Source organism: Heptranchias perlo, unplaced genomic scaffold (genome assembly GCF_035084215.1).
Source record: "Heptranchias perlo isolate sHepPer1 unplaced genomic scaffold, sHepPer1.hap1 HAP1_SCAFFOLD_56, whole genome shotgun sequence".
Lineage (NCBI taxonomy): Eukaryota > Metazoa > Chordata > Chondrichthyes > Hexanchiformes > Hexanchidae > Heptranchias > Heptranchias perlo.
In genome coordinates this window covers 6,474,896-6,498,053 of record NW_027139581.1, presented here as the reverse complement: position 1 = coordinate 6,498,053, position 23,158 = coordinate 6,474,896, and the positions used below count along the sequence as shown (strand labels likewise).

Below are 23,158 nucleotides of genomic sequence, written 5' to 3'. Positions count from 1 at the left end.
ACTTCCACCCCTTTATATTCCAGCCCCCTTGAGATGAAGGCCATCATTCCTTTAGCCTTTAAAATTATTTTTTGTAACTGTCCACTAGCTTTTAGTGATTTCGGGACTTGGACCCCGAAATCTCTCTGCTCCTCCACAGTTTCTCGCTGCTTGCCGTTTGGTAAATACTCTGATCTCTGTCTTAGGTTCAAAGTGGGTGAATTCACATTTCCCCACATTCAACTCCACCTGCCACCGTTTTGACCACTCACTGAATCTATTATTGCCCCCTTGCAACTTTCTGCTCCCATCTGCACTATTTACTGTGCCTCTTTACTCAGTGTCATCAGCAAACTTGGATACATGGCTCTCCATTACTTCATCAGAGTCATTTTACTAACAAATGTTGAACTGTTTGCTCGACACCACAGGGTTTCATCTGTTTAAAGCCACAACTGAAAGGTCCAGTTTTCTTCTGGAGTTTTATCTTGAGATGAATCAAGTTTCAAAAATTCGGCAGAGATCCAGACACGGAGCGAGATCCGGGCTCAGACCCTCCGCCGCAAGTCCCACCCCTCACACACTCCAATTGGTTGGAGGACCAACCGCCCGCTCGGTCCTCCAGTCCCTCTCCGCTCTTCCTATTGGTCGGGAGCGCATTTGCTCCGGGTTGACGCTGGGATTGAAGGTCCTGAGCTGCAATTGGAAAATAAACATCAATCCAGCCCGTCAGTTCCAATGTGTAATGAGACTAAATTATTAACAGATTTGGGGAAAAATACATTTCCCAAAGTTTTTTCGAGGCGAGGCGGTGCGCGCCTGCGCTGTGAGTGTTTCTGACGGTTTAATGGCGGTCTCAATTTCCCAGCGTGCCCCGGGCTCTCGGGTTTATTTTTATTTTATTTTATTTCCGCTCCGCCCTCCGCTGCTCCAAAAAAGCGCTTTTCCCCCGCCCCCAATCTCAGTCCCATCAGAGAAACTGAGGGTCGGGGCGGAGCTCCAATGGCGGCGGTCCGTCCCCAGACTGCACCGCGCGCCGGAATGTCCCCTATCGATCTGAGAGGAGCCCAGTGCGCCGGCGCAGGAGAGGCTGATTGTTGGTCAGTGTGAGCTGAGCATGCGCGGCCCGAAGGGTCTGAGGCAGAGAGCGCGGTTCGAGCAGGTCAGAGGAGGTGTGGAGAGAGCGGGTTCATAAAGGGCGGGGATCACAGGGCCCAGAAACACCGAGTGTAGGGCCCAGGACCCGAGAGAAAACAGGCGGCATCATCCCCCCTCCACTACCCGGCGCTTCCCGGGATCGGGCCCGACCCAATCTCCGCTCGAACTGAACCCGCAGAGTCAACAACAACTTGCATTTCGATCGCGCCTTTAACGGAGCAAAATGGGTCAAGAGGGTTCACAGGAGCGGGAAGAGAGGAATGAGGAGAGATTAGGACAGGGCACCGAAAGCTGGGTCAAAGAGGGAGGTTTGAAGGAGGAGAGAGAGGGAGAGAGGTTCAGGGAGGGAATTCCAGAGCTTGGGGCTTAGACAGCTGAAGGCACGGCCCCCAATGGTGGGGCGAAGGGAATGGGGGAGGAGCAAGAGGCCGGAATTGGAGGAGAGCAGAGATCTGGGAGGGTCGGAGGGCTGGAGGAGGTTTCAGAGATAGGGGAGGGGCGGAGGGCTGGAGGGGGTTACAGAGATAGGGGAGGGCCGGAGGGACATGGAGGAGGTTACAGAGATAGGTGAGGGTCGGAGGAGGTTACAGAGATAGGGGAGGGTCGGAGGATGTTACAGAGATAGGGGAGGTTCGGAGGAGGTTACAGAGATAGGGGAGGGTCAGAGGGACATGGAGGAGGTCACAGAGATAGGGGAGGGTCGGAGGGCTGGAGAAGGTTACAGAGACAGGGGAGGGTCGGATGAGGTTACAGAGACAGGGGAGGGTCGGAGGAGGTTACAGAGACAGGGGAGGGTCGGGGGGACATGGAGGAGGTCACAGAGATGGTGAAGGTCGGAGAGCTGGAGGAGGTTACAGAGACAGGGGAGGGGCGGAAGGCTGGAGGAGGTTACAGAGATAGGGGAGGGTCGGAGGGCTGGAGGAGGTTGCAGAGATAGGGGAGGGTCGGAGGGCTGGAGGAGGTTACAGAGATAGGGGAGGGACGGAGGGCTGGAGAAGGTTACAGAGATAGGGGAGGGGCGGAGGGCTGGAGGAGGTTACAGAGACAGGGGAGGGTCGGAGGAGGTTCCAGAGATAGGGGAGGGTCGGAGGAGGTTACAGAGATAGGGGAGGGTCAGAGGGACATGGAGGAGGTCACAGAGATAGGGGAGGGTCGGAGGGCTGGAGAAGGTTACAGAGACAGGGGAGGGTCGGAGGAGGTTAAAGAGACAGGGGAGGGTCGGAGGAGGTTACAGAGACAGGGGAGGGTCGGAGGAGGTTACAGAGATAGGGGAGGGTCGGAGGGACATGGAGGAGGTCACAGAGATGGGGAAGGTCGGAGAGCTGGAGGAGGTTACAGAGACAGGGGAGGGTCGGAGGGCTGGAGGAGGTTACAGAGATAGGGGAGGGTCGGAGGGCTGGAGGAGGTTACAGAGATAGGGGAGGGTCGGAGGGCTGGAGGAGGTTACAGAGATAGGGGAGGAGCGGAGGGCTGGAGGAGGTTACAGAGACAGGGGAGGGTCGGAGGAGGTTCCAGAGATAGGGGAGGGTCGGAGGGGGTGACAGAGATAGGGGATGGGCGAGGGCCATGGAGGAGGTTACAGAGATTGGGAGGGGCAAGGGCCATGGATGGATTTGGACACAAGGATGAGGAATTTAAATATGAGGCGTTGCTGGACTGTAGGACAGTGAGCACAAGGGTGATGGGTGAATGGGACTTGGTGCGAGTTAGGATACGGGAAGGACAGTCAGCACCTTCAGGGGAGGAGAGAGAGGGGAACCAGTGAGTGTAGAACTGAACCCAGTCAGAGTCAGCACCTTCAGGGGAGGAGAGAGAGGGTAACCAGTGAGTGTGGAACTGAACCCAGCAGAGCAGAGGAAAAAATGTTGGAGATGGTGCAATGGGTTCAGATTTCATCACAGGGAGGAGGGAGAGTGTGTGGGACGGGGATTTGCAGCTTTTGAGGCTCAAAAGATGAAAAAATGATCCAGAAAAACTAGAATTGCCTGTTCTGAATTTCTATCCTGTGTTTACATTGATGACTTTTGTGAACTCCTTTCACAGGGTATTAGAAGGGGAGGATTTGCAGACGGGAAACTCAAACCAAACATCAAGTCAAGATCTGACCGAGTCCCTCGATTCATCAGGACCTGAATATCATCGGCCTTTGAATGTGGAAGGAGAAATGTTTGTCTGTTCTGTCTGTCGGAAAAGATTTCAAACATCAGTGTGACTGGAAAATCACCGAGACTCTCAGACCCGAGTGAGAGTGTTCCAGTGCACTGAGTGTGGAAAGAGCTTTCACCAGTTCCATAGCCTGAAAAAACATCGCACCATTCACAGCGGGGAGAAACCGTCCACGTGTTCTGTGTGTGGACGAGGCTTCAACTGATCGTCCAACCTGGAGAGACACAAGGACACCCGGACCATGGAGAAACCGTGGAAATGTGGGGACTGTGGGAAGGGATTCAATTACCCATCCCAGCTGGAAACTCATCGACGCAGTCACACCGGGGAGAGGACGTTCAACTGCTCCGTGTGTGGGAAGGGATTCAATTATCCGTCCCAGCTGGAAACTCATCACCACAGTCACACTGGGGAGAGGCCGTTCACTTGCTCTCTGTGTGGGAAGGGATTCACTGAGTCATCCGCCCTCCGAACACACCAGCTTATTCACACTGCGGAGAGACCTTTAAAATGCTCTGACTGTGGGAACAGGTTTAAAAGCTCGGAGGGACTGATTGGACACCAGCGAATTCACACTGACGAGAGACCGTTCAGTTGCTCTCACTGCGGGAAGAAGTTCAGGCAGTCATCCACTCTCATTGCCCACCAGCGTGCTCACACTGGGGAGAGACCGTTCACCTGCTCCATGTGTGGAAAGGGATTCATTCAGTCACAGCACCTACTGACACACCAACTTGTTCACACTGATAAGAGACCGTTTAAATGTTCTGACTGTGGGAAGAGCTTTAAGAGCAAATGGGAACTGCTGACACATCATCGACGCAGTCACACTGAGGAGAGGCCGTTCACCTGCTCCGTGTGTGGGAAGGGATTCACTCGTTCATCCCACCTTCTGACACACCAGCGAGTTCACCTGTGACTTCCGGGGTTGGATTCTGCTGTTAATCACATCCAGGACTGAACCATGTTCATTCTGACAGTTGGGGTTTGTCTCTGATGTTAATAAACCCGATAACTGGGCTGGAGTTTAATATTCTGGATACATATTAAAGGAGGTGGAAGGTCAGCCACGATCTTATTGAATGGTGGAGCAGGCTCGAGGGGCCGTATGGCCTACTCCTGCTCCTGTTTCTTATGTTCTTATGTTAACTGCTGGTACAACACGACAGCAGTGATTTGCTGTCCAGATAAAGAAGGACCTGCATTGTGTTTCCAAGAGTTCCCTGTTTTATTGACCCATTTATCCAGCGCCGTTAACACAGTAAAACGTCCCAAGCCCTTCACAGGAGCGATTAACAAACAAAATTTGACACTGAACCACATAAAGAGATTGGTCAAAGAGGTAGGTTTTAAGGAGGGTGGATTCGATTCAGTAATGAGTAATGAGCCAGACTTAGTTAATAATCTAACAGTAAGGGAACATTTATACATGAGCCCACACAGTGAGTGACAGCAGGATTATCCACTGTGGTAGGCATCACGGTCGAGTCCAGTCCTGCCCTCAAGTGACATCCATAAATTTCCCAGTTGAGGTCACTGGATCTCCATCGAGAGCAGGGTTACTCTTATTTAGCCCAGTGGTACTGAGGCCAATTCCAGCCCCTGAACTGCTGCCTTGGCTGAGATCAAGGATTGGACTTTTGATTTTCCTGGTCAGTAGTGCAGAGGGTTTTAAACTGGGCCGGGGGTTAGAACAGAATATTTTGAAACAAATGTCATTCCACCTTTAAACAAAAACGTCGACACACAGTGGAAAAATCAGAAGTCTTTCAAAATGAAACAAGTGAGTCAAATGGGTCTTCGAAAATTGTGAGAGATTTTAGAAAGGCTGAACTCATTAAAATAGACAGGTTTCCATTCACTGCACTGAATACAGAAGGGAGCGACTGTTAATAGGGACCCTGTTAGTGAAGGATGAAGCAGTGTCTGGCCCTTTATCATAGAATCATTGAATGATACAGCACAGAAGTAAGCCATAAGGCCCATCATGCCTGTGACAGCTTTAAGAAAGAGCTATCCAATTGGTCCCATTCTCATGCCCTTTATCCTGCAAATTTATCCTATTCAAGTATTTATCCAATTCCCTTTTGAAAATTAGAATTGACTCTGATTCCCCCATGCTTTCATGCAGTGTCTATCTCGGGTGTTTTTTGAAGAAGTTGCTGGGTCAGTGGATGAGGATAATCCGGTTCACATTGTCTATCTCGGGTGTTTTTGAAAAAGTTGCTGGGTCAGTGGATGAGGATAATCCGGTTCACATTGTCTATCTCGGGTGTTTTTTGAAGAACTTGCTGGGTCACTGGATGAGGATAATCCGGTTCACATTGTCTGTCTCGGGTGTTTTTTGAAGAAGTTGCTGGGTCAGTGGATGAGGATAATCCGGTTCACATTGTCTATCTCGGGTGTTTTTTGAAGAAGTTGCTGGGTCACTGGATGAGGATAATCCGGTTCACATTGTCTGTCTCGGGTGTTTTTTGAAGAAGTTGCTGGGTCAGTGGATGAGGATAATCCGGTTCACATTGTCTATCTCGGGTGTTTTTTGAAGAAGTTGCTGGGTCAGTGGATGAGGATAATCCGGTTCACATTGTCTGTCTCAGGGGTGTTTTTTGAAGAAGTTGCTGGGTCAGTGGATGAGGATAATCCGGTTCACATTGTCTATCTCAGGGGTGTTTTTTGAAGAAGTTGCTGGGTCAGTGGACGAGGATAATCCGGTTCACATTGTCTATCTCAGGGGGTTCAAAATCATTTTCTATGGTGGGCCTGATCCAATCTCCTGAAACTTGGCCTGGGCCACATTCAGTAAAACTTATTAAACTAGAAATAGATCAAGATGATCGATATCGGTCCTCACAGCACACAGAAAAAATGAGGCCTCGAAGTTTCTCTGAGAATGACAGGCCTGAACTCGAGTTGGAAAACACAGTTGGAAAACATTGATCAATTGAACCAGACTGGGCGGGGCCTGAGGTGCGAGTTGGTGAAGGAAAAGTGGCGACCGGTGAACTTCGCTCCCTGTCTGAGGGCCCGGGCACTCGGGTTTCTGTATAATTTATTGATTGATTTTGTTTAACGTTTGTTGTCCCTCCGGCCCCAATCTCGATGCGATGACGAAATTTCTGTTCACCGATTCGGACCTTCAATGGCGGAGAGTTTACCCAGAATCCCCCGCGGCCCAGAAAGTGCCCTATCAGTGACGACAGGAGCCCAGTGCGCAGGCGCGGGACTGGGCTGTGCTCTGAGCATGCGCGGTGCGAGTGGTGGAGAGGGACTGAGGGAACAGGCGGGTCGGGATCCGGTAGGAGACGGTGGGCGCCGGGGAGGAATTGGATGTGGGGGTGGGCAGGGAAGCTTCATAAACACCAGGTGTAGGCCTCAGGCACCGAATAAGAGCCCACAGGCCCCGTGTTTACACCGCGGTGACAGGCCCGACCGGCGGGTGAGCGGGGAACTGGCCGCCATCTTGGTCAAAGTCAGGGATCACGGCGCATGCGCGGCCATTTTTGTTCGGAACGGAGTGGGCGGGGCTTCAGTGTCCCTGTGACGGGGAACAAAGAGTGGGCGGGGCTTCAGGGTCCCAGTGACCGGGAACAAAGAGTGGGCGGGGCTTCAGGGTCCCTGTGACCAGGAACAAAGAGTGGGCGGGGCTTCAGGGTCCCTGTGACGGTGAACAAAGAGTGGGCGGGGCTTCAGGGTCCAAGTGACTGTGAACAAAGAGTGGGCGGGGCTTCAGGGCCCCAGTGACCGGGAACAAAGAGTGGGCGGGGCTTCAGGGTCCCAGTGACTGGGAACAAAGAGTGGGCGGGGCTTCAGGGTCCCTGTGCCTCATTTATTTTCCTCTCACTCTGCTCCCAGGGGGTGGAGAACTGAACCCGACCAGAGTAGAGGGAGGGAGGAAACTGGGAGTGGAGGGAAGAAATGATGGAGATGGTGCGATGGGTTTGGATTTCAGCACAGGGAGGAGGGAGAGTGTGTGGGACGGGGATTTACAGTCTGGGGGAATGAGCGGGAAGAATGTTCCATAGAAATGAGAATTGTCTGTTCTGAATTTCTATCCTGTATTTACAGTGATGACTTTTGTAAACTCCTTTTACAGGGTATTAGAAGGGGAGGATTTGCAGACGGGAAACTCAAACCAAATATCACGTCAAAATCTGACCGAGTCACTCGATTCATCAGGACCTGAATATCATCGACCTTTGAATGTGGAACGAGAAATGTTTGTCTGTTCTGTCTGTGGGAAAAGATTTCAAACATCAGTGTGAGTGGAAAATCACCAAGACACACACACCCGAGTGAGAGTGTTCCAGTGCACTGAGTGTGGAAAGAGCTTTAACCAGTTACACAGTCTGAAAAAACATCGCACCATTCACAGCGGGGAGAAACCGTCCACGTGTTCTGTGTGTGGACGAGGCTTCAACTGATCGTCCAACCTGGAGAAACACAAGGACACCCGGCTCATGGAGAAACGGTGGAAATGTGGGGACTGTGGGAAGGGATTCAGTTACCACTCCCGGCTCGCATCTCATCGACGCAGTCACACTGGGGAGATGCCGTTCACCTGCTCAGTGTGTGGGAAGGGATTCAATTACCCATCCCACCTGGAAACTCATCAACGCAGTCACACTGGGGAAAGGCCGTTCACCTGCTCCGTGTGTGGGAAGGGATTAATTAAATCATCCCACCTGCTGACACACCAGCGAATTCACACTGGGGAGAGGCCGTTCACCTGCTCCGTGTGTGGGAAGGGATTCACTGAGTCTTCCAAGCTGCTGCAACACCAGCAAGTTCACACTGGGGAGAGGCCGTTCACCTGCTCCGTGTGTGGGAAGGGATTCACTGAGTCTTCCAAGCTGCTGCAACACCGGCAAGTTCACACTGGGGAGAGGCCGTTCACCTGCTCCGTGTGTGGGAAGGGATTCACTTGTTCATCCAACCTGCTGAGACACCAACGTACTCACACGGGGGAGAGGCCGTTCACCTGCTCTGTGTGTGGGAAGGGATTCACTCAGTCGTCACACCTGCTGCAACACCAGCGAGTTCACACTGGGGCGAGGCCGTTCACCTGCTCCGTGTGTGGGAAGGGATTCACTCGTTCATCCCACCTACTGACACACCAGCGAGTTCACCTGTGATGCGGGGGTTGCATTCTGCTGTTAATCACATCCAGGACTGAACCATGTTCATTCTGACAGTTGGGGTTTGTTTCTGATGTAAATAACCCTCAGAACTGGGCTGGAGTTTAATATTCTGGATATATGTACTCCAGAGGGGCTCTGACCCAGGCTCTGTGGAACTGAAGCATAAATTCCTCCCCTTTGTATTCCAGCCTCGAGATAAAGGCCAACATTCCATTAGTCTTTGTGATTACTTTTTGTATCTGGGCACAAGCTTTTAGTGATTTGTGGACATGGACCCCCAAATCCCTTTGCTGCTCCACAGTTCCCAGTCTCTCACTTTCAGAAAATACTCCAATGTTTCCTTCTTGTATCCAAAGTGGATGATCTCACACTTCCCCACACTGAACTCCATCTGCCACAGTTTTGTCCACTCACTTAATCTGTACCTTTGTAACTTCCTGCTCCCATCCACACAACTTACTGTGTCTCCGAACTTAGTGTCATCTGGAAACTTGGATATAAAACTCTCTCTTCCTTCATCCAAGTTGTTGATAAATATGGTGAAAAGCTGAGACCCCAGTCCAGATCCCTGGGGAACACCACTTGTCACATCCCACCAATCAAAGAACGTTCCCTTTATCCCCACTCTCTGTCTCCCACCTCCCAACTCAAGTCACAAGGTCACTTTCAATTTTGTGCACTTTTATTTTTGCGAATAATCTCTTTTGCTGAACCCTATCAAATGCCTTCTGGAAGTCCACATAGACAATGTTCATCGACACTCCCTGTCCAGCCTGTTAGTGACCTCAAAAAACTCATCTAGATTAGTCAGACATGACCCACCCTTCACAAATCCACACTGACTCTCTGGGATCAGCTCAGACTTGTTCAAGTCCTCAATCATTCTGTCTCTGGTGATAGATTCCAGTAACTTCCCCACTCCTGACGTTAAACTGACAGATCTGTCGTTTCCTTTTCTCTCTGTTCCTCCTTTCTTAAATATTGGAGTGATATTTTCATATCCAAAGGCACAATTCCCGAGTCCAGAGAGCTTTGTGAAACTATGACTAATGTTTCTGTAATTTCCCCACCTGTTTCATTTAATACCCTGAGGGAAAAACATCAGGTCCTGGAGATTTCATTCTTTCTTTGCAGTTATTTATTTATCTATTTCCAGAGATAATTGATTCATATTTTAATATTAAACATTGATTATCAGATGGGTTTAATTTGTATTCTTTTAGTTACTTTTTATTGCTCACTTTAGTATAATTCACCTGTTTCTTTCTTTTATTGAATCAGTTTTTATTAATTTCCTTTTTATTACTCACTCCTTTCAGATAAACCTCAGATTCCCCAGTCCAAGTTCCCTCGGTTAACTCGAGGTTTTCACCACCACCACTGTGACTGGAAGATCAACTTCAGGTAACTGCTGGGGAGATCACATGACGGGATACTGGGGAGATCACATGACGCGGCACCAGGAGATCACATGACGGGGCACCGGGGAGATCACATGACGGGGCACTGGGGAGATCAGAAGAGAAAGGAGCAGGAGTTGGCCATTCGGCCCCTCGAGCCTGCTCCACCATTCAATGGGATCATGGCTGATCTGATTTTTACCTCAACTCCACTTTCCCGCCCTTTCCCCATATCCTTTGACTCCCTTGCTGATCAACAATTTGTCTAACTCAGCCTTGAATGTATTCAATGACTCAGCCTCCACAGCTTTTTGGGGTAAAGAATTCCAAAGAATCACGACCCTCTGGGAGAAGAAATTCCTCCTCATTTCCGTCTTAAACGGGCGACCCCTGATTCTCAGACAATGACCCAGAGTTTTAGATTCCCCCATGAGGGGTAACATCTTCTCTGCATCGACCCTATCGAGTCCCCTCAGAATCTTGTATGTTTCAATCAGATCTCCTCTCATTTTTCCAAACTCCAGTGAGTATAGACCCAACCTGTTCAGTCTTTCCTCATGAGATAACCCTTCCATACCCGGGATCAACCTAGTGAACCTTCTCTGAACTGCCTCCAATGCAAGTATGTCCTTCCTTAAATAAGGGCACCAGAACTGTACGCAGTGCTCCAGGTATGGTCTCACCAGCACCCTGTACAGTTGTAGCATGACTTCCCTGCTTTTATACTCCATCCCCCCAGAAATAAAGGCCAATATTCTGTTTGCCTGCTGCAACTGTATGTTGACTTTGTGTTTCTTGTGCGAGGACACCCGGATCCCTCTGTACCGCAGCATTTTGTAGTATTTCTCCATTGAAATAATATTTTGCTTTTTTATTTTTCCTCCCAAAGTGGACGACTTCACATTTTCCCACATTATATTCCATCTGCCAAATTTTTCCCCATTCACTTAACCCGTCAATATCCCTTTGCAGACACTTTGTGTCCTCATCTCAACTTGCTTTTCCACCTATCTTTGTATCATCAGCAAATTTGGCCACAAGACACTCTGTTCCTTCATTGAAGTCATTAATATATATTGTAAATAGTTGAGGCCCCAGCACTGATCACTGCGGCACCCCACTAGTTACAGATTGCCATTTTGAAAATGACCCTTTTATCCCGACTCTTTGTTTTCTGTTAATTAGCCAATCCTCTATCCATGCCAGCATATTACCCCCAACACCATGAGCTCTTATCTTGTGCAGTAACCTTTTATGTGGCACCTTATCGAATGCCTTTTGGAAATCCAAATATACTGCATCCATTGGTTCCCCTTTATCCACCCTGCTCGTTACATTCTCAAAGAACTCTGATAAATTGTCAAACATGTTTTCCCCTTCATAAAACCATGTTGACTCTCCTTGATTGTATTATGAGTCTCCAAATGTCCTGCTACTACTTCCTTAATAATGGAATCTAGCATTTTCCCAATGATAGATGTTAGGCTAACTGGTCTATAGTTACCTGCTTTCTGTCTCACTCCCTTCTTGAATAGGGGTGTTATGTTTGCGGTTTTCCAATCCACTATCTTTGTAGCCACTTCCTTTAAGACCCTTGGATGCAAGCCATCAGGTCCAGGGGACTAGTCAGCCTTTAGACCCATTAGTTTACCTCGTACTTTTTCTCGAACCGGTCTCTCTCCGGTGTGACTGTGCCGGTGTGTCAGTGAATGGGATGATCGAGTGAATCCCTTTCCACACACACAGCTGGTGAACGGATTCTACACATTACGAAGATTCTGGTGTGGCAGTAGGTGAGATGAGCGAGTGAATCCATTCCCACACTCAGCTGGCGAACGGCCTCTCCCCGTGTGACTGGGTCGATGAGTTTCCAGCAACTGAACCCCTTCCCACAGTCCCCACATTTCCACTGTTGATTCCCGGCACGTCTGTGTTTGTGTCTCACGGGCGAGACGATTGGCTGAAAGGATGTTCACACACAGAACACGTGTACAGTTTCTCACTGCTGTGATTGGTGATTTTTCCTTCTACATCCAAAGGCCGATGATCTTCAGGTCCTGATGGATCGAGTGACTGTCAGACCTTGACGTGATGTTTGGTTTGAGTTTCCCATCTGTAAATCCTCCCCTTCTAACATCCTGTAAAAGGAGTTTACCAAAGTTCCTACTTTAATTACAGGATAGAATTTCAGAACAGACAATTCTAGTTTCTTGTCTCTCGTTTCAAATTCTACCATCAAATTTTATTTGATTTCACTCCTGTGAGGCACCTTGGGATGTTTTACTTCGTTAAATGCTCTGTATAAATACAAGTTGTTGGTGTTTCTGACGAATATACGGTCGTCTCCTGTCCCTTCTAAGCTGTAAATTCCCCATTCAACACTTTCTCCCTCCTCCCTCCGTCCTTACTGTCTGAAATCAACATTCATTACGCCATCTGTGATTTTGTATAAGAAGATAAGAACATAAGAAATAGCAGCAGGAGTAGGCCATTCGGCCCCTCGTGCTTGCTCCGCCATTCAATATGATCATGGCTGATCTTCGACCTCATCTCCACATTCCCGCCCGATCCCCATATCCCTTGATTCCCCTGCAGTCCATCATGAGGTCAGAATTGGGGATGTTCGCTGATGATTGGACAGTGTTCAGTTTCATTTGCAAATTCTCAGATAATGAAGCAGTCCGAGCCCGCATGCAGCAAGACCTGGACAACATCCAGGCTTGGGCTCATAAGTGGCAAGTAACATTCGCGCCAGACAAGTGCCAGGCAATGACCATCTTCAACAAGAGAGAGTCTCACCACCTCCCCTTAACATTCAACGGCATTACCATCGCCGAATCCCCCACCATCAACATCCTGGGGGTCACCATTGACCAGAAACTAAATGGACCAGCCATATAAATACTGTGGCTACAAGAGCAGGTCAGAGGCTGGGTATTCTGCGGCGAGTGTCTCACCTCCTGACTCCCCAAAGCCTTTCCACCATCAACAAAGCACAATTCAGGAGTGTGATGGAATACTCTCCACTTGCCTGAGTGAGTGCAGCTCCAACAACACTCAAGATGCTCGACACCATCCAATACAAAGCAGCCCGCTTGATTGGCACCCCATCCACCACCCTAAACATTCACTTCCTTCACCACCGGCGCACCGTGGCTGCAGTGTGTACCATCCACAGGATGCACTGCAGCAACTCGCCAAGGCTTCTTCGACAGCACCTCCCAAACCCGCGACCTCTACCACCTAGAAGGACAAGAGCAGCAGGCACATGGGAACAACACCACCTGCATGTTCCCCTCCAAGTCACACACTATCCCGACTTGGAAATATATCGCCGTTCCTTCATCGTCGCTGGGTCAAAATCCTGGAACTCCCTACCTAATAGCACCGTGGGAGAACCTTCACCAGACGGACTGCAGCGGTTCAAGGAGGCGGCTCACCACCACCTTCTCAAGGGCAATCAGGGATGGGCAATAAATGCTGGCCTTGCCCGCCACGCCCACATCCCATGAACGAAAAAAAAATGTAAACCGTGCTGTCGTTGCCCTGGGAATGTTTTATTGGACAGTGTAGAAGGAGCTTTATTCTGTATCTAACCCGTGCTGTACCTGCCCTGGGAGTGTTTGACGGGACAGTGCAGAGAGAGATTTGCTCACATATCCTCTCCATCACCAAGACCGCCTACTTCCACCTCTGTAACATTGCGCATCTCCAGCCGACTTGACTTCTCCAATGCTCTCCTGGCCGGCCTCTCATCTTCCACCCTCCATAAACTTGAGCTCATACAAAACTCTGCTCCCCGTATTCCAACTCGCACCAAGTCCTGTACATCCGTCACCCCTGTGCTTGCTTTTGGTCGGTCTGGGAACACCTCGATTTTAAAATTCTCATCCTTGTTTCCAAATTCTTCCATGGTCTCGCCCCTCCCTATCTCTGTATCCTCCTCCAGCCCCACAACCCTCCGAGATTTCTGCCTTTCTCCTAAATCACTCCACCATTGGCGGCCGTGCCTTCGGCTGCCTCGGCCCTCAGCTCTGGAATTCCCTCCCTGAACCTCTCCGGATCTCCGCCTCTCTCTCCTCCTTTAAGACGCTCATTAAATCTTACCTCTTTGACCAAGCTTTTGGTCACCTGTCCTCATATCTCCTTATGTGGATCGGAGTCAAATTTTGTTTGATAATCGCTCCTGTGAAACGCGTTGGGACCTTTTATTATGTTAAAGGCGCTACATGAATGCAAGTTGTTGTTGTTGTGTGTTAATTGCTCTGTGCCTGACCTGGGAGTCCCGGATACTGACAAGAGGTGCTCTGACTGATTAAATGTCCCATTTCCAGACTCTGACATCCATCACCTCGATGAACACAAAGATTCACCTGAAGAAGGTAACACAAATCCATCAGCTTCTCCCCGGACACAGATACTGAGGGACAGGGAGTGTCTGGGACAGTGACAAGTCTTACTCAATAAGCTATAAATTGATCCTGGACCTCTTAGAATCATAGAATTATAGAAAATTTACGGCACAGAAGGAGGCCATTCGGCCCATCGTGTCCGCGCCGGCTGAGAAACGAGCCACCCAGCCCAATCCCGCTTTCCTGCATTTGGTCCGTAGCCCTGCAGGTCACAGCTTTTCAGGTGCACATCCAGTTATTTTTTTACATGAGTGAAGGGTTTCTACCTCTACACCCTATCAGGCAGTGAGTTCCAGGCCCCCACCGCCCTCTGGGTGAAAATATTTTCCTCATTTTCGCTCTAATCCTTCTACCAATCACTTTAAATCTATGCCCCCTGGTTATTGATCCCTCTGCTCAGGGAAATAGGTCCTTCTGATCCACTCTACCTAGGCCTTGCATAATTTTGTACACCTCAATCAAATCATCCCTCAGCCTCCTCTGTTCCAAGGAAAGCAACCACAGACTATCCAATCTGTCATCACAGCTAAAATTCTCCAGTCCTGGCAACATCCTCGTGAATCTCCTCTGCACCCTCTCTCGTGCAATGACATCCTTCCTGTAATGTGGTGACCAGAACTGTGCGCAGCACTCAAACTGTGGCCGAACTAGTGTTTTATACAGTTCCAGCATAACATCCCTGCTTTTATTTTCCATGCCTCAGCTAATAAAGGAAAGCATTCCATCTGCCTTCTTAACCACCTTATCTACCTGTCCAGCTACCATGTCTAACGAAGCTAGTTGATTTTTTTGAGGAGCTAATTAATGTGGTAGATTAGGAGTGTCTATGGATGTTATTTATATGAACTTCCAGATGACATTCGACAAGGTTCCACACAAGACTCTGTTCACAAAATCGAGAGTGCATGGAATTGGAGGCAATCTATTGACTTGGACAGGGAATTGGTTATGAGGTAGGAGACAGAGAGTGGGGATAATGGGTTTGGACTCAAATCAGCAGGATGTGACTAGTGGTGTCCCCAGGGATCTGTACTGGGGCCTCAGCTTTTCACTATGTTCATAAATGACTTGGATGAAGGATTAGAGAGCCGTGTATCCAAGCTCGCTGACGACAGTAAGTTAGGAAGCACAATAAATATTGTAGATGGGAGCAGATAGTTGCAAAGGGACGTTGAAAGATTAATTGAATGGGCAAAACTGTGGCAGATGGAGTTCAATGTGGGAAAGTGTGAGGTCATCCACTTTCGACCGAAGAAAGATCGATCAGGGTATCTAAATATTGAGATGTTCGCAACTGTGGAAGAGCAGAGAGTTTGTGGGGTCCAAGTCCAGAAATCACTAAAAGCTAATGGACAGGTACAACAAAATAATCGAAAAGCTAATGGAACGTTGGCCTTTATTTCAGGGGGTGGAAAACAAAAGGGTGGAAGTTATGTTAAAGCTGTGCTGAGCTCTGGTTAGACCCCATCTCGAGACTCCGTTCAGTTCTGGGCAGCGCACCTCAGGAAGGATATATGGGCCTTGGAGGGGGGACAGCACAGATTCACCAGAATGATACCGGGGCTAAAAAGGTTAAGTTACGAGGACAGACTGCACAGACTAGGCTTGCATTCCCTGAAGTATAGAAGATTGAAGGCTGATCTCATTAAGGTGTTTAAGATGATGAAAGGATTTGATGGGGTCGATGGGGAGAAACTATTTCCTCTGGTGGGGGAGTCCAGAAGAAATGGGCATAACCTTAAAATTTGTGGTAGTCCGTTCAAGGGTGATGTCAGAAAGCATTTCTTCACACAAAGGGCAGTGGAAATCTGGAACCCTCTCCTCCAAAAAGCTGTTGACGCTGGGGATGAGTGGAAAATTTCAAAACTCCGATTGATAGATCTTTGCTCGTTCAGGTTATTAATGGTTACAAATCCAAGGGGGGAAATGGAGGTAAGATACAGGTCAGCCCTGATCTAATTGAATGGAGGAAAAGGTTTAAGGGGCTGAATGGCCTCTTTCTGTTCCAAAGGAAACGTAAAATTATAATTAAAAGATGATTCTCTGGTCCTCACTCCATGGGCTGCATGTGTGCCCCGCCCGCCCGCTTTGTGCAAACACATGAAACAAGAGCCTGGCGGACGGGAGCTTCCTACACCCGCCCCAGGCCGCTCCAGAGGACTGAGCGGGGCTAAAAACTAGCAGGAATCAAGCGGGACTGATCTCCGCGGACTTCCCCACCTCCACCGTCCCTGTTAGTCACTAAATCAGGGCGTTAAAAGATGTAAACCGGCCTCACTGTGTTTGTATCACAGAGATGAGGGGATTGGGCCGAACACCAGACCAACACCTTGTGATGATGGAAAGTCTTCTCATTATTTAATGAATTTAACAATTCCAGTAAAGGGATATTTCACCACATTCTTCAACTCCTCTCTGAATTTAGTCTGGGTCACGGCATAAATACACGTGTTGGTGCAGCAACTCAGGAGCTGGAGCAGAAATCCCAGTTCTTGTACAATTTCAGGTAGAGTCACAGGAATAAAGTCTAACACATACAATCGGTTCCATACAAAATACAACAGAAACACCGCCCATAACAGGATAAAATTCCCCGATATAACAAACAGTAAAATGATGGATTTCCTTCTCTTCTCCATCTCTGGGTCACTGGGACTCTCCCCACTGCTGTGGGCCCGGAGTCTCCTGCGGACTCTGCTCGACACTAAAATGTATCTGACTGTTAAAACATTGAGCAGCAGAATCAGAAGAAATGGAACAAATGGGGTTACAATATAATGAAGCAATTCAATTATTGCCCACACCTGTGAATGACGAACATCCCATGATATATAACAAAACCAGGGAGAATTACTAATCCAATATTCACCTCCAAGCATAAAGTACCAGAACGTGTTCTTCACACATAACAGCACACTCACTGTTCCGAGAACCACAGCCGCCGTTTTCTCGGTGCAATATTTAGTTTTCAGCTTCTGGCAACAAATGGCCACAAATCGATCAAAGGTGAAAGTGACTGTGAACCAGACAGAACAGTCTGTGGCTGCGTAAAGCAGGACGGCGTGGATATTACACACTTTAAAGGCCCACATGAACTCAAACTGAGTCGAATAAAAAATAGGAATTTGCCTGAATATCAGATCAGTGATAACGACCAGTAGATCCGCCGCTGCCATGGACACCAGGTAACGAGTGACACATTTGGAGAGACCGCACCTTCCTCGAGACAGGACCACAATCGTCACTAAGTTCACTGTAAGGAAGAGAAAAACAGGGAATTGTACATCAGACTGAGAGTAAAAGCAGCAGCCTGGTCGCTCATCCCTGGGAACATTCTACTAAATCTACTCTGCACCCTCTCCAAGGCCTTAAAATCCTTCCTAAAGTGTGATGCCCAGAATTAGAGATAATTGGACAGCTGAGGCCTGACCAGTGATTTATAACCAGTGGTTAGTCCACTCTTGGAGTATTGTGCACAGTTGTGATCTCCATTAATAACAAGGGTTTAAAGGCACTGGAGTGAGTGCAAAACAGATTTACAATGATGATACCAGAACTGAGAGGATATACTTATCAGGAGAGGCTGAACAGGCTGGGACGCTTTTCTCTCCTTTTTTTCACTTGTGGTGCAGTGGGGGGACAAAACTAGTGGTCATAAATATAAGATAATGACCAACAAATCCAATGAGCAGTTCAGGAGAAACGGAGTTACCCAGGGACTGGTTAGAATGTAGAGCTCGCTACCACAAGGAATAGTTGAGGCGAATAGAATAGATGCATTTAAGGGGAAGTTAACTAAGTACAAGAGGGAGAAAGGAATGGAAGGATATGCTGATAGGGTGAGATGAAGTAGAATGGGAAGAGGCTCGTGTGGAGCATAAACACCGGCATAGACCCGTTGGGCCGAATGGCCTGTTTGTGAGCTGTAAATTCTATGTATTTCTATGTAACACGAGTTTAGGAATTTTTAAATTGAGGCTTCGCTCGACCGGGGGCCAATGTAAGTCAGCAAGCAGATGGGTGATGGGTGAACGGGATTAGGTGCGAGTTTGGATGCGGGCAGCAGAGTTTTGGATGAGCTCAAGTTTATGGAGGGTGGTGGGTGGGAGACCGGCCAGAAGAGCATTGGAATCGTCGAGTCTGGAGGTAACAAAACCACGGATCAGGATTTCAGCAGAAGATGGGGTGAGGCTGGGGCAGAGACGGGCAATGTTCGGGAGGTGGAAGTCGGCGGTCTTGGTGATGGAGAGGATCTGGGGACAGAAGCTCAGCTCAGGGTCAAATAGAACGCCTACTGGTCCGGTTCAGCCTCAGACTGTGACCAGGGAGGGGGATGGAATCAGTAGCGAATGAACGGAATTTGTGAAAGGGGCCGAAGACAATGGCTTCAGTCTTTCTAATGTTTAAATGGACGAAATTTCTGCTCATCCAGGACTGGACGTTGGATTCGCAGTGCAGGGGTCGAGAGAGGCGGTGGTGAGAAACAGCTGGGTGTCAGTTCCATGTGGAATCTGACTTTGTGTTTTCCGATGATGTCACCGAGGGGAAGCTTGAATATGTGAAATCGGAGGAGGTCAAGGATTGTTCCTTGTGGGACACCAGAGATAACGGTGTGTGGGCGGGAAGATGGATCATTGCAGGAGATTCTCTGGCTCAGCCTGGAATGATAGGAATGGAACCAGGCGAGGGCAGTCCAACCCAGTTGGACAACGGACGAGAGGCGTTGGAGATCGATGGTGTGGTCACCCGTGTCAAAGGCTGCAGACAGGTCGAGAAAGAAGTGGAGGGATAGTTTTCCGTCAGTCGCATGGGATGTCATTTGTGACTTTGATTCGGGCCGTTTCAGTGCTGTGGCAGCGGGGGAAACCTGATTGGAGAGGTTGCTAATGCATTTGCAGGAAAGATGGGAACAGATTTTGGAAACGACAACACGTTGAAGGAGAGGAAAGGGAGGTTGGAGATGGGGGCCGTAATTTACAAGGACCGAGGGGTCATGGATTTTTTTTGAGGATGGGGTGATGACGGCAGATTTGAAGAGGAGACGAGAGAGAACCGTGAATGAAAGGGTTAACTTTGCCCCTTTGGAGATTACATTTGGACATTGTAAGTTTAAACTGCAAAGGCAGCAATGTGCAGAAACTTTGAGAAGCTTCGGTTTTCAACAACAATTGATCTGAATGAAAGCAACGATGAGCAGAAGCTTCGAAAAGCTTCGAACTGGCTTTTGGTTCTCAAAACAACTGATCAGAACCTTAACAGATAACAACTTGGAAAAACAATGCTGAAACAGTGAGAAACCCTTGGGAAAGACAATTCAAGTTACTTGTTCACAGGTAACAGGAGTTTTAAGGTCTGCTGGTTACAGTTAATGACACTGATCTGTGGAAACCAGCGCTGACAGTCAGATCACCAATACACTCTGAAATATTGGACAATATCCAATAATGATTCAGCTCCAGGCAGCTGTCTTACTCTATGAACACATATTTCTGATCCGATACTCGGGTTCAGTGCAGAGAGCAGACGGCAAACTGTTCAATAAAGAGAATCGTCCACCAATACTCCTTGTGTACGAGTCTCAAATAACAGGCAAATCCTAAAAAATGACCATCAGTTGAAGAAAGTTATGAAAAGGAAATGGTGTTCATCGAACTGGGGCAGTGAATCGGGAACTGTTCACATGTTACATGAAGGAAACAAGGTGCATTAACAGACACTGAACAAGAGGATTACACTGAATACAATTAATAACCGGGTCTCAAGGACAAGGACAGTAAATACAGTTAAATATGGTTTACAGAATTAATTGCTGAAATAATGACTTACCAGGAACACCAACAGCAGCGAGGAGCGGATAGTAAATCTTTTGTACATCATAAATTGCCCACAGAATCCGAAGCTCAGTTGGAACATACCAGAACATGACTTCATTATCTCTGAGATCCAATGATCACTGTTTGTGCTGGAGGCAAAGCTGCATCAAACACTCTGCTGTGACGCCTTGCAAACAGTCCCTATTTATGGCCAGAGGGAACTCTCCAGTGAGACAATTAAACGACACATTGACATTAATTAAGGTCAGTGAACAAACAGGTTCGGTTAATCCCTTAACACCATCACTCCATATTGAAAATTACAGGTAAACAAGCATTTTACTGATGTGAAGTGAAGCTCCCGAAAGGTCTGAATATTACGAAAAGAAAATTATGTAAAAAAAGAAAATATGAATCCCGCAGTCTTACAGTGCTGAAGTGAAGAGAGAGCAGCTTCACTGACAGAGTTCAGATTATTTCTGTGATTTGAATTCAGCCGGCAATTTCAGAATGTTTCAAATACGTTTTCTGGGGTGGAGTAAATAAAAGTGCAAAAGACAACAAGGATAGATTGAAGCAGATCAAGTAATGGTCAGTAAGGAGACATGGGGGCTGATAATATAATGGTCAGCAATGATACATGTGGGCTGATAATACAATGGTCAGTAAGGATACATGGGGACTGAAAATACAATGGTCAGTTAGGGTACAGGGGGATTGATAATACAATGGTCAGTAAGGGTACACGGGGGCTGATAATATAATGGTCAGTAAGAACACATTTGGTGTGATAATGCAATATCCTGTACGGATACATGTGGGTGACAACTGAATGTTCCGTAAGGATTCTTGAATGCAGATAATGCAATGATCAGTAAGGAAACACGGGGTTTGCTGATGCAATGGTCAGAAAGAACACATTTGTGTGATAATGTAACGGTCAGTAAGAACACAGCGGAATGATAATACAGCAGTCAGGAAGAATACCTGGGGTTTATCCGACAATGGTCAGTAAGGATACGTGGGGTGTGATACTGCCATGGTCAGTAACTGTAAATGGGGCAGATAATATACTGGTCACCAATAATGTGTAGGGGTGATAATACAACGGTCAGCACGGATACTTGAGATGTGATAATGCAATGGTCGATAAGGATACTTGGATGCAGATGATGCAATGGTCAAATATGATACATGGGGGTTATAATACAATGGGCAGTAAGGATACTTGGGGGCTGATAATGTCATGGTCAGCAAGGAGAGATGGGATTGATAATACAATGGTCAGTAATTATACATGTGGTGTGATAATGCAATGGCAGTAAGGATACATCGGTGGTAATAATACAATGATCAGTAAAAATACACGGGGGTGATAATACAATATTCATTAAGGAAACATGGGGCCGTTAATTCAATAGTCGGTTAGAATACATGGGATCTGACATTTACATGCTCATTTAGGATATTTTAGGTAAATAATGCAATGGTCAGTAAGAAGACATAGGGGCTGATAATGGAGTGCTCTGTAAGAACACATGGTGGTGGTAATACAATGGTCAGTAAAGATAATTGGACACAGATATTACAATTGACAGTACGAATACATGTGAGTGATAATACAATGGTCAGTAAGAATACATGACGGTTCATAATACAATCGTCAGTCAGGATACATGGGATTGATAATACAGTGGTCAGTAAGTATACATGGGGGCCGATAATACAGTGGTCAGCAAGTATACATGGGGGCTGATAATTCAATGGTTACCACGGATTCAAGGGGCTTGATAATACAATGGTCAGTAAGGATACATGGGCGCTGAAAATACAATGGTCAGTAAGGATTCATGGGGGCCGATAATACAGTGGTCAGCAAGTATACATGGGGCCCGAAAATACAATGGTTAATAAGGATACATGGGGGCTGAAAATACAATGGCCAGTAAGTATACACTGGGGCCGATAATACAATGGTCAGTAAGTAAAGATGGGTGCTGATAATATAATGGTCAGTAAGTATACATGGGGACTGATCATATAATGGTCAGTAAGTGTACATGGTGTCTGATATTACAATTGTCAGTAAGGATACATGGGGGTTGATAATATAATGATCAGTAAGTATACATGGGGTCTGATATTACAATGGTCAGTAAGGACACATTGGGGCTGATAATATAATGGTTTCGAAGGATACATGGGGGCCGATAATACAGTGGTCAGTATGTAGACATGGGGGCCGATAATACAATGGTCAGTAATTATCCACGGGGAGTATTAATACAATGGTCAATAAGTATACAAGGGTGCTGACAATACAATGGCCAGTAGGTATACACGGCGGCCGATAATACAATGGTCAGTAAGTTTACACGGCGGCTGACAATACAATGGCCAGTACGTATACATGGGGGCTGATAATACAATAGTCTTTAAGTACACATGGGAGTGATAATATAATGGTGAGTGAGAATACATGGGAGTGATAATAGAATGGTCCGTACGTATACATGGGGGATAATAATACAATGCTCAGTAAGTATACATGGCGGCTGATAATATCATGATCAGTAAGTACATATGAGAGCTGATAATACAATGGTCTTTAAGTATACATGGGTGATGATAATAAAATGGTATTTAAGTATACATGGGAGTGATAATAGAATGGTCAGTAAGTATACATGGGGGCTGATAATACAATGGTCAGTAAGTATACATGGAGGCTGATAATACAATGGTCAATAAGTATACGCGGCGGCTGATCATGCAATGGTCAGTAAGTGTACATGTGGACTGATAATACACTGGTCAGTAAGTGTACATGTGGACTGATAATACAATGGTCAGTAACTGTACATGTCGACTGATAATACACTGGTCAGTAAGTGTACATGTAGACTGATAATACAATGGTCAGTAACTGTACATGTGGACTGATAATACACTGGTCAGTAAGTGTACACGTGGACTGATAATACAATGGTCAGTTAGTATACATGGAGTCTGATATTACAATGGTCAGTGAGGAAGCATGAGGCAGATCTTGCCAGAAATTGTTCGGAGCGTCGAATCAACGTTCACCGCCG

General features: G+C 47.4%; 1 protein-coding gene across 1 annotated transcript; it reads left to right on the top strand.

The window, feature by feature from the left end:
• Nucleotides 1–3,442: 3,442 nt before the first annotated feature.
• Nucleotides 3,443–8,657, top strand: LOC137315698 (zinc finger protein 16-like). The gene is made up of 2 exons (XM_067980212.1): nt 3,443–4,218; nt 7,838–8,657. Exons 1-2 carry the CDS (start codon nt 3,545–3,547, stop codon nt 8,433–8,435), a joined length of 1,272 nt encoding a protein of 423 aa, XP_067836313.1. The 5' UTR covers nt 3,443–3,544; the 3' UTR covers nt 8,436–8,657.
• The last annotated feature ends 14,501 nt before the right edge of the window (nt 8,658–23,158 follow it).